The sequence below is a fragment of the Sycon ciliatum genome, chromosome 9, assembly GCF_964019385.1.
Source record: "Sycon ciliatum chromosome 9, ocSycCili1.1, whole genome shotgun sequence".
Taxonomy (NCBI): domain Eukaryota; kingdom Metazoa; phylum Porifera; class Calcarea; order Leucosolenida; family Sycettidae; genus Sycon; species Sycon ciliatum.
In genome coordinates, this window is record NC_088651.1 from 26,452,006 (window position 1) to 26,464,785 (window position 12,780).

General features: G+C 44.6%; 1 protein-coding gene across 1 annotated transcript in view; it reads right to left on the reverse strand.

The window, feature by feature from the left end:
- Positions 1–12,780, reverse strand: part of LOC135824637 (protein slit-like) — a 244,559-nt gene that overhangs the window by 128,260 nt on the left and 103,519 nt on the right. The window contains exon 3 of the mRNA XM_065337361.1: positions 1,379–1,450. Within this exon, the coding sequence (XP_065193433.1) occupies positions 1,379–1,450 (72 nt within the window). The remainder of the gene's footprint in view (positions 1–1,378; positions 1,451–12,780) is intronic.

The window sequence follows — 12,780 nt, forward strand, 5'->3', positions numbered from 1 at the left end:
TATAAATCTCCGGCCAACATTTCCGCGAGGCACTTGAAATGCATTCGGAGCAAGATGCACACACTTGTCATATGCTGTGGAAAGAGCCGTCATAGTCTCAGATGCCGTCAAATTCCACAGACAAAACGTTTCACGAGGGGCTGTCACATGGCCGCAGTCATCCACACCAGGTACTACTGTGGTCGACAAGGGTCGATCCTGAACATGTTTCTCTGGAAAAGACTCCGCCAATGGCTGAGCACAATGAACCGCACCATCATCATGCGCAATTGATGCACATGACGAAGCAGCACAAACGCCATGGACAGCATCAAGGTCGTTACTCTCAGGAACCAATGCGACAGGGACGCTGGCACGCAAAGGTCCAGCCACGGAACTGCAACGAGAAACAACAGCCACTGGCACTGTTGAAAGGTCATCACCCACATGTGCACTCTCATGAGCAGCCGCCATCCGAAAAACAGCATTATGGGTATTGTTCGAGTTACCACCACCGCCGGCATTGGACAATACCACGTGGTTCACTGGAAACAGAGGACCCACATTGCCGTCTGGCAAGATTAACGAGATGTTGTGAGGATTCCGACATTACTCACTCACGCCAGGTTTGCAATCCAAACAAGCCCGACCATCACGTTTACATTTGCATTGCCGGCACTGATCAAATCCATTTTGTTCCTGATGCCTCGTCGCGTCTCTGGTGGTAACAGTTTGGCATGGAAGTTTAACCTCATAGTGCATTGGCGCATGGGCCTCCGTGCTCCCCTCCTGTAATGTGCTAGAATTAACACCATAATTATTTGGCATATACCCTCACTTCGTAGAGCACAACGGCGCGCTCTTCTCCTCCGTGATGTGCACAGTTGCACCTTCTCTCCCCCTCTGTATAGAGGTGACATAACTCGCATCATTTTTTTTTGGCGCTACACTCTGTGTAACGCCGTTCACAGAGCACAATGCGCGCTGCCTTCTCCTCTGTGATGTGCTAGTTGCGCCTTTTCTCTCTCTCTCTGTCCCCCCGTGTCTGCATACTAGGTGACATAATTCACATCTTTTTTGGCGCTACACTCTGCCTATATATACTGCTCTTGTGTGGCTTCCACGGTATTCATTGTTATTACCTGACGATGGCCAAGTGCCGAAATGTTGGAAAAATAACGGAACTGGTTCGGATGTGATGTGCAGCGGTATGGGAATGGGTGTGTCCACCTGAATTCTTTTCCAACATATACAGTTAAGAAAAAGTACAACAAAGCATTTCACACACAGCGTCTACAACTGTTCCCTTCAATCAGTGCAGCAGATAATACTGCTCAGAGATATGCGAGGTTTGTTCATCACGTATTCAGCGTTGAATGGCGTAATTGATAATACTTACAGTGATTGGAGGTTTGTTAGACCGGAGAACACACCGTCACTTAAAGTTTGGATCTGATTATTGTACAAATCTCTACAAACGACAAGCCACAAGGACAATGTTGTTGTTGCTTAGTTCCGGGTAGTGCACAAAACGCCCAGTCTAGGATATAGCAGTTGGTTTGGTTTGGGTTTTATTATTTCAGTTCGTTGCCTCAACAGTACAAAGTACAAATATCAAGAGGGTCGAACGAAAAGAGAAAATAAAACAGAGCAGAGAGGAAGATGCAACTGAAAAGAAAGAAAAACGGAGAGAAAGGGAGAAGGAATGTGGACTGGGCGGATTCATGAACCATTACTAGAGCAGGGCAACGCATGAACAGAAGGGGCAAACACCGAACAAATTTTAGCCGCGACGAGGATCGGGAGGAATCCATTATTTTACATAGCTACTACCATCACTTCGACCGAGTGAAGATCGAAATGATAATGGAGTGGAGAGAAGAAGACCTGAACTAGAGTGCTTGAGAGACTATGTAGTGTCACATGAGAATTGCTTCGTTAGGAAGGCTCTACTTTTGAATGGAGAAGCCCAACGTCGCTGATTTGCATCGCCGTTTTCAAGCGCTGATCTGCAGTCGGAATGTTTTTGTAAATTATTCGTAGTTGTGGACGTGGATGGATTCAGCGCTCTGTTCTCTCAGCAACCCTACTCAGTCCAACACGAAGGACTTCCATGAGCGAAACAACGTGCTCCTCGAGCAAGTGCAGCTCGGGGTAATATGGCCAATGCCACGGGAGACCACCTCGTGCCTGCATAAGGCCAAGAATTGATGGCAAGACATCTTTGATGAGCGCCTTCGACATCAAGGACGCAATATATCTCCTCAGCAGTAACTGCAGCGCTCTTGCTGAAAATATCACTGCAAGCATGCACTAGGCATGATTTAGTGAAGAGCTACTTGTACTAGCGATTGGAGATTTGGTGTTGGCTTCCAGGGCTGGGCATATCTGCTCCATCATGGTAACTGGTGCGTTTGTCAAGGCAGTGCAGTTTCTGCTGCTGTTTCACAAGCCATATGCGCATATGCGCAGTGAGTAGGAATTTGTTGTATGATAGCTGAGGATCACCAGCCTTCATGGACAAACCTATATTGGGACTGGTTGCTGAACAGTGCACACCTAAATCTCTCAGCAAGCTCTCTTGCTCAGCTGGTGACGAACACTATATACCCGCTGCTTTGGGCTTGCAGCCCCGTCTCCCGACCGTAGACCGATCGAAAGGCTGTCACGGTCCTGTGACCATCGGCGTACAGTTGACGCTGATGGGGCATCGGATAAAGTGCTGGCGTCAGTAATTGTCTGGTATACCTGGAATCTACATCTACAGCTGGTTTTGACTTCCAGCCATCCTTCGTTAGTTATGCTTGTGACTATCATGCCAGCAAGTCGATCAGCAGCATCACCTCGCATCTTTGATGGTGAGGCGTGCAAAACGTCACCGACCAGTGACGATGCTCAAAAGGGCACCCTACCAGAGCTGGCGCAGTGTATGGTGCAGTCTTTCATGAATCCATGAACTATGCTGTTTGGCTGCTGTAGCTCTGACGCTTGCGTGTGTGCCTTACATTAAGGGCAGCGGGCCGTCTGCTCTAGCCATTTGCCAATGCATGCACGGCTGAACGTCTACCAGCAAGCTGCAAACACTTCTCTCCCTACCTCACTGTGACATAGTGGACATTGTGCGTGTGTTGTTGCATTCCTATCTGAACTGAACTGTTCTGGATGCAGAGATTTACCCACTAAGCCCTAGAGAAATATGAATAAATACTATACTACTACTATTACTAAACTTGGTATGCGGGTGTGACGCGCTGCTGCTCATCAGATTCGGTCCATGCGACGCTCGTGTTTTTAGTTTTGTTATTTTGTCTGCCTTTTTTGAATTCGTAAACCGAACAGACTAAACTATCCAGTGATCAGGTACTGGTGTGGTGGGGCGAGGTTTTGTTGGTGATGCTGCTGTCAGTGGTGGCGGCGTGCATGTGCTCGTGCTTGCGGACGATGGCCCGCGTTTTCTCCCATGCCGCAAGTTTGTCTTGCGTTTGTGTTCTGCATTTGGACTTCCTGCCAGGCTTGGGCTTGCATTTCAAACAGTTTGTCCCACTGTGTGGCTCCCAGTCTTTGAGCGGTGTACATCCACCTCTAGAGCTCCAGAGAATGTTGGGCCCCTGGCAGTAACAGTGCATTCCATGGCCAATTTTCAAGTGTGGCAAAAATGTTCAGGGTGTATTTGGTTTCATCCACATTGAGATGAAACACTGCCAAAATGGATTCAGTATGATCTGCCACACGATACTTCGTCTGTCCACTCCTTGACGCGAATTTCTCCCCTCCAATACGACAACACGACGACAGGAAGCTAACATGAGCCTCCATTTCTGAACAAAATTACGTCTCTAACATGGCCACGAAAAGCTACAGTTATGCACGTCAAGCTTAGGACTACACGAAATCGAAAGGCTAGGACATCGAGGTATACTAGAAAATTGTCTGCGAGGCGGAGAAAATTCGCTGACGAGGTTGGCGAGCCCTTGAAATCGAGCGACGATCCAAAAATAATTGCACCCACGTCGAGAAAGAAACCATGCGTAGCGCGTGGGTAACCCAAGAAGATCGCTCGAGCGGCGGCACAGTCGAAGGCAAGGCCAGTCCAAGCTCTAAACTCTATCGAATGACCTGGCAAACACCCGTGGTTTCGGTTGACCTTGCCCGTTTGAGATGGAAGTCGAGCGAAATTGCAAACATACGACTAGGCCAGATCGCGTAAAAAATGAAAAAGATTAAAATTTGGCCGCCATATTTAATGAACGCGCATCGCATGCATGGGACAGCCGTGTACTGGAGGTTTGTTAGACCAGAGAACACACCGTCACTTAAAGTTTGGATCTGATTATTGTACAAATATATACAAACGACAAAGCACAAAGACAATGTTGTTCTTGCTTAGCTCCGGGTAGTGCACAAAACACCGAGTCTAGGGTATAGTGGTTCTAATCCTAAAGGCCGAAACATGACCCTGTTTTCAGAAATAACCCAGACTCCTAACCCACACTATGATTCATATGCAACTGGGTTAGGTTGCACAGTTCACATATTTTACAGTGTTTTATCACTCTCTTATTATTGACCCCCACAGAAACTTGTGATCTCTAAGCGGTCAAATATGTATAGGATATTGGCCAAGACGAGGTCTATATGGGATATATAGACCGAGTAAAAGACTGAGGTCCCCCGAGGTCTTTTACGAGGTCTATATATCCTGTATAGACCAACTATGAGGTCTATAATCTATTTATCGTGTTCTCCACGCAATAGTTTCTCTTCATATACGACATATCCTTGTAATTCTAGTATTATACTATAGCCTATACCGCATTGTACTGCATTGAAAGTCAAGATCATTGTTTAAACTAGGTTCAGCATCGGTAGCACAGTGGCTGGGTGGTAAGGAAGAGTGACTGAGATTCACAAGGTTGTGGGTTCAAATCCCATCTTGTGTATTTCTGCTTTCTTCAAAAATTTCTTTTTCTAAGTTGGAGAGAAAATTTCTAAGTCCAAGAAGTTCTAAGGAGTCAAATATAAGTAGTCAAATATATCGCGTATTTGACTGCTTAGGGGCCGTCCATAATTATCGATCTTTTACACGAAGAGAAAAAGTTTCGTATATGGGTGGGTGGGTCAAGGGGAGTTTCGTTTTGAAAAATATTGATATGAGAGACATCCCCGCATTCTTGCTATCAGGTCAATCTATATTTCGTTCAGGGGGGTGGGTGGGTGGGGGAGGGTCCTAACTAAACTTTTTCGTTTCGTGAAAATTATCGATAATGCCGGATAGCCCCTTAGTCAAATACGCGATATATTTGACCGCTTAGGTATCAGGGAAATTAGTGGGGTCAAATACTAAGGGAATATAAATACTGCTATAAAAACCGAAGCGTAGCCGAGGTTTTTATAGAAAGTGTTTATATTCCCATAAACACAAGACAGAGGTGTTTATTCTATTTATACCTAGCTTCGGTTTTGGCCTGAAATACTGGTCCGAAATAGCTATTTTAGTATCCCAGTATACAATAGTATACTATTATTACATCTGCATCAACACCCTGGTGGCTGGGTGGTCAAGATAGGTGCTTGGGAATGTTATGGTTGCAGGTTCGATTCCTGCTGAAACTTCTTTCTTCTCTTCAATTTTTTTCTTTTTCAATTGGAGAGAAAATTTCTAAGTCCCTTGAAAGTTGAAAAGTTACAACCTCTAAGTGGGTAATATAGCAAAGTATATACCCCAAGTTAAAGTGGTGAATATGTATATAATATAACCTAATCAGTTGATTATATGGGAAATATAAACCTGTATACAAACCGAGGCGAAGCCGAGGTTTGTATATTGGTTTATATTTCCCATATAATCAACTGAGTAGGTTATATTATGCTTATACTGAGCTGATATACAAACTCCCCTCTCCCCCACAAGGGTAGAGATTGGAATTCCAACCCACAACCATGGCTCGACGAGTCTTCCTTTCACCAACCTGTGCGGATCAAGTACAAGACTACCACTGACTCTGTGCAGTGCATGCAGTGCTAGTGCAGTACCATCACACACTCTTTGTGACTTCAGTTTAGTACTGAAGTACTACTACTAGTTACATCGGAAGTAACAGCTATGCGCCAAGTAAGTTAGTTTGAACCTCACAGTGCTAGTGACCGTTACCGCGCGCAGATCTCACCGCGGGCTCTGTAAAAGAACCGTTTGCTCATTAGACTTTAGAGACATAGAGTTCGTCTCCTTTCCAAAGACTAAGTAAGAGTAAAATGAATCAGCACGAGCCTGTTGAATCGACTCCCAAACGTTTCTTCTGAGGACGACCACGAATCACGATGCCATTATTCAAGCAGCAGTTTCTAAGAACACTGGCAGTGCCACGGATTATGGCTGCGCATGTTTCGTCCGCTCTGCGAGGGACGCGGAAAGGAGAACATCGATTGGAAAACCATCAGTAGTGAAGTTCCGTCGCCCCTGCTATCTGCATTCTATGTCCATGCAAAAACGCAGGAGGAGCGGCACGCGGGGCTCTTCAGCCGCACATGTCGAGTGCTGCGCTTGACAGACGGAGTGCTGAAACAGCGAAAGAAGGACAGCCTCGAACGCCAGGTGCAGCACAAGGCACATGTTACAAAGGACGACGTTGTATTCTTCATCGTTGACGGGAAAGAGATCCTGAAGTTGGGACCGTCGTGCATGTCGAAAAACCATCAAGGCGGACTGCAGGTCACTAGTGTAATCCTAAAAAAAAAGGAGTTTATATACCAGTTTATACACCAGTTTATATACCGGTTTATATACCAGTTTATATACCAGTTTATATTCTCGTCATCGAAGTACCTGTTATATGCAAAATACAAGTCTGGAGTGTTGTGTGGGGAGAGATGGGAGTTTGTATACAAGCTCAGTATAAGGAGATATATTCACCAGTTATAGATCACAGGATGTAGTGGGGGTTAATAGCTGGGTATAAGTATAGAATAAACACCGATGTCGTAGTGTTTATGGGAATATAAGGAAGAGGTGTTTATTCTATTTATACCTAGCTTCGGTTTTGGCCTGAAATACTGGTCCGAAATAGCTATTTTAGTATCCCAGTATACAATAGTATACTATTATGTGTAGGTAGTATTGCCTGTTCCAGACCTAAGACCTTTCTTTCAACCAATATCTGCATCAACACCCTGGTGGCTGGGTGGTCAAGATAGGTGCTTGGGAATCTTATGGTTGCAGGTTCGATTCCTGCTGAAACTTCTTTCTTCTCTTCAATTTTTTTCTTTTTCAATTGGAGAGAAAATTTCTAAGTCCCTTGAAAGTTGAAAAGTTACAACCTCTAAGTGGGTAATATAGCAAAGTATATACCCCAAGTTAAAGTGGTGAATATGTATAGATTATAGACCGGTTAGGAGGTCTATACAGGATATATAGACCGAGTAAAAGACCGAGGTCCCCCGAGGTCTTTTATCGCCTTCATAAACACTACGACATCGGTGTTTATTCTATACATATTGACCGCTTATATTGACCACTTATTATTGACCACTTAGCCCGAGGACTTAGAACTCTTTCCTCAACTTAGAAAAAATCAGAACTGAAAGAAGAAAAATCTGAAGCCAAATGCTGGGATTTGAACCCAAACTGTCAGATTCTCAGTCAAAGAACTTGGGGAACATACTACAAGAGACAACTGAAAACTTCGGTTTACACAGAAGTAATGTCCAATGTAAACAGCATATGTACATACTATTATACTATTACAATAGTATTCCTTTCTTCCTATAGCAAAGCAAAACAGTTTTAGGTATGCTATGTCGTGATAAATCTATTATTGCCCTCATAATCGGTCAATATATGAAATATATTGACCTCTTTAATCGTGCAATAATAGATACATATTACAACACTGTAAAAATATAGTCTCCGTCATTTTTCTTCTATTGTCAAGCATGAGGTTTGTTGCAAAGCTAAGAACACACAATTTCTAACGATACTTTGGTTGATATTGCAGAAATATAGCTGAGCGCCAAAGCATGAAAACCATTCTGACTTGAGTATGTTACAAAATGCGTCAGAGCTGAATATGATATTAAACAGTATACCGAAACGGAGACTTCCCCAGAGACTCATAGGTCCTTCGCGGATCATGGCGATAGAAAAGGTACAAAATCCTCGGTCTTCTTTATGGTTCGTTTAGTTAATGTTTTGATATGTTGATACCCCCCCCCCCCTTTTTGGTATGTTGATGAAGAAATAGAGCAGAATTTTAAGGAAGAGGGTGCCATAAGGTTTGAAGGGTCTGCAAATTTCAATGCTTTTCGACCAGAATCTGTCATTGCTTTAGAACATTTTCTGCAAAAGGGCAAATATCCTATAGATTCAATCAGCAATCTAAAGGGCATAATAATCTTCGTTCCGCGTTCCCTAAAACTTCAGAACATTTGAAAGTTATAGAGGGATACATTATTTAGCATTTTTGCATTAGGCGCTGTAGGGCAGCTCTGAAAATGTAGGGAGATTTTGTTTGCTCCATTTACTGTGCGCTGCTGTCTTGGTATCCCATGCACGTAACAATATTTAATCCAATAATTAGGGTTTAACCTCTTGACAGTACCCAGTTACTGCTCTGGACATCTGGACATCGTCTTCCATTCTGGGCTCTGACTTTTTTTCAAACTCTTGCTCGTTACGTCTCAGGTAGACGCAACCTCTCTTTGTAGGATTTGAATGCGCTCGTTCTTTAAAGAGGAAATAGCATTAAACTGCCCTTTCCTCTTTGCGTATCACCTGTGATTGTCGGCTGTAGTCGGACGTTCCCTTGCTATTTGGATAGGGACCAAGTGAAATGGAAATAGTGTTGTTCTCCCCTGGCCCCTGACACACATCAACACAAGCTCTTGATTGTGTCTCAATTCTTAGATTCCATGGAGTTTTCCAAAACATTCTGTATCAGACACAGATGTGCATTTAACGTGAGTTTGTTTGAAATCTCCGAGACCCCGGGAGTACTGTATGAAGCCTCCTTTATGGGGAAAAGAAACACAATGGATGAAAATGCAATACAAATTCAATGCAAGCTCAGAAAACCAGAAAAGGAGAAAAAATGTAACCCAAAAGGTGTTCGGAAGTATCTGCGACCTGCTGAATGGCATTGGGCCTCTACGCACCTGTTATTTGTGTGTGTGTGTGTGTGTGTGTGTGTGTGTGTGTGTGTGTGTGTGTGTGTGTGTGTGTGTATGCTTGTGTGTGTGTATATGTTCGGATGCCTGGGTGTGTGTGTGTATAAATATGTGTGTGTGATGCGTGCGGTCGATATTGGAGTTATTGGAGCTCCGGTGTGGGGAGCAAACCCTTTCTTAAGAACTTAGATCTTCATATTAAACGCTGTGTGTTTAATGCTTGTGTCCTCTCTCTGCTCCTGTATGGGTCCGAGTGCTGGACGCCGCTGAAGCAGGACCTCCGTCGCATGTCTGTTTTCCACATGCGATGCGTGCGGTCGATATTGGGCATCACACGCCATCGTTGCTGGGATGACCACATATCTGACAGCCAGCTGCTTGAGTGGTGGGGTGACTCTGAAACCATCGTCACCAAGGTTCAGCATCGGCGCCTCGAGTGGCTAGGCCATGTCGCCCGCATGGACGATGTGCGGTTGCCCAAACAGTTGCTGTTCGGCACCCTGCCATCTCGTCGCCCGGCCCATGGCCCACGTCGGCGGTGGAAAGACTGCGCTGTAAAGGACCTCCGCTCACGAGACCTTGAAGCGGACTGGTACAGAGTGGCCTGTGACTCTCGCCCAGACTGGAGGTTGGCTTACACCTCGGACGCCCCAGATCCCCTCGTACCGGCACCGGTGACTTGTTTCACATGCGCCCGGCACTTCGCACGTCAGGGTGACCTCGCTAGGCACAAGTGCACGGCTGAACGGCAGAAGCCGGTTTCGGAGCAGAGAGGTGCATGTCAGTGCCCTCGGTGTCATCGCTGGTTCCGGAGCCGCGGAGGCTTGGCTGTGCATCGTTGCTCCGCTTCTACCTCGTGCCCAGTACCGATCGAACCAGCTGCTGTTGTCACCGGTGACACTACCGCTCACTGTGGCACCTGCAATCGTTGTTTCCGCTCAACCCAGGGACGCAACCGCCATCGCTGTTCAACGCACTGCCACCGACCAACGGCCAGAGAACGGGACAAGTTCCCGCATATGTGTATCTGCTCTCGCCGGTTCCGACTAGTCTCGCATCTGGAGCGCCATCGGGTGGTGTGCTCTTTCTCTCTCTCTGCTGCCTCTCCGGGGCCCACGTGACCCTAGTGGTAGTGGCTCTACAGGACAGGACAGGTATGTGTGTGTGTGTATGTGTGTGTGTGTGTGTGTGTGTGTGTGTGTGTGTGTGTGTGTGTGTGTGTGTGTGTGCGTGCGTGTGTGTATGGATTTGGATGGCTGCTGCTGGGCGTATGCAGTCAATGTATTGCGCGCCTGAACCTCAACTTTTTTACTCTCATTCAACACTTTCCGTGACCGTGCTGCCGCCCTTGTTTTCCCATTTGGTCTGTAGTAGGCATTTCCTAAATCCGCAGCCCGAGAAATTTGCCGAAAACTGTGGTTTTGAAGAAATTACCGATCTTTTGGCCGAATATGCACTTTTCGCACTGAATTCGCCGAAAATCGATGTTTGTTACTAGCCAACATGGTATTCCGCTATTCAATACGCTGGACAGGTTAAAGACAGCAATACGATTCATACTAGGAATATATACAACAGGATTGACTATGTGGTTGTTCCACCACATTGACAGCCTATCATTAACAAGGCCCGATGGTATCCTGGTACAAAAGTGTTCAGTTATTGCACCACGTATGCCGCATTATTTTCGATTCACTTCGCAGTGTTGCTAACCGCCCGTATTTGTCCGTATTTGTCCGTATTTTACGGAAAAACGAAGTTTTGTCCGCAGTACGGATTTCAATCGATTATCCCGCATGCTTGACTCCCATTAATACTGTATCAATATCTGTTCAAAAACCTAACAGTGATGATAACGGAAGCAGCATGGTTGTGTCCTTATCTTCAGTTATGATGAGTTGTCGGGCTCTGAGTCCAGTATTGTAAGCAGGATTCTTTAGAGCTCCGCAGACCTGTCTGAAAATGCTGTCTGAAATTTGCTCCAGTAAGTGCTGTTACGTCTGAGATATTGGTTGCTGCCAACACATCACCTGAATTTCTAAACTCTTGTGGAGATGCTCCTCCGATTCCTGTGTCCTTGTACCAGAGCATGTTGGTAGCAGAACTTCTCCCATAATCATCACTAAACTGGACCAGATTGAGAATGGTAGAAGCTTGTGGTACATGACTATCAACTCTCTCTACCATGTTGTTGTCAAGTTGATACTCAACAGTCTTGAAGAGTGACCATCCGTTGTTGGAAAGAGTAATGATATCATCAGGACCATTATTGGAGCCATCTGCTGCTTTGATGAGTTGTTCACAAACCTCAAGCAGTGCTTTATGAGGAATGAGCTACTCATCAAGATCCTTAGTTTCTATGATGTGCTGATCTTTATTCATGTCATTGCTATTCCTAGGCAGATATTCTATGTACTCATACTCAGTTGTGGAGTCATCCTTTGGCGGGTCTGTGAAAAGATCGAAATGTGGACTTGTGTAAGAGGCCATGACTTCTACCTATAATATAAGAAAAAATATATTATATTTTTTCTTTTTCTTTTTTTCTACAACCTCTTCATTCCTGAACCAGCGATGATGTTTGATAGGATAGCTCTCTGATTTTCTTGGAGGAGCCCTTTACTCGTATCCACCAAAACTCGTTTCATATCCTTGTTGTTTGATAATTGATTGATGGTATCCCTAACATGTGGATTGATAGCCTTGTCTTTACCAATATTAGTAGCAAGCTGCTTTGCCTCTTTCTTTACTTTCCTTTTTACTGATTTTCTATCACCCTTAGCAACATCTTTTGCCAAATCAAAGACCATGTCTGGAGTGATCTGTTATTTTGCTGCCTCCAAAGCTTTCTGAGCTGTCATTTTTCCTATAGACTTGATCTTTGGAGCAATAATTTTGCTGGTGTTGTATAGTACACCATTGGCTTTGTTGTACAGATTCCCCAGAAGACTTCCACCGATAACCTTTTGTCTGATAAGCTGGTTTCGTTTCAAGAACATGATGTCATCTATCTAGTCTTACTTTCTTTCCCGCAGATGAAGACTGAATGTGGTTCTTTCATTGTCCAGGTTCAGTTCCTTTCCATCTTGGTCAGTTATCCTCATTATTACATCTGATATTCTATCAGTTTTCGTTAATGGTAAAAGGTCTTCTCATTCGGTTTGATGTTGAGTTGGAATCAAGGAGGTTTATCCGGTGAAAATGAGTGAATGACATCACTAGTTCTACCATTGAGGTATGCCTCACTTACCAAACTACAGTGTATGAGGATGTTGTGAGTATCAGTGATATTCACAATGAAGTCAGATGTAGAAGTTGGATCAGCCATTTTCTTTAAAAATCCGAGCACAGGAGCAAGTGATGATGGGATATCAAAGTCACCCTTGTACCCATGTTTGAGGAAATTTTCACTGTGTAGTGTGTTGAAGTTTGGCTCAATTGTTATCCCGTCCTCATTTTCGATTTTTCTATGGATATATCGATTGAAGTCAGTCAAGTTGTAAGCACCTCTTGGAATGACATGAGTTTTCCAGGTTTTTCCATCAAAAATCCGAATTTGGTTGTTGGAGTTGTTGATGTTGAACCAACTATACCAGATGGTAGAATTGATCAGAGCAATCTCATAGGTCTTCTTTTTATCAA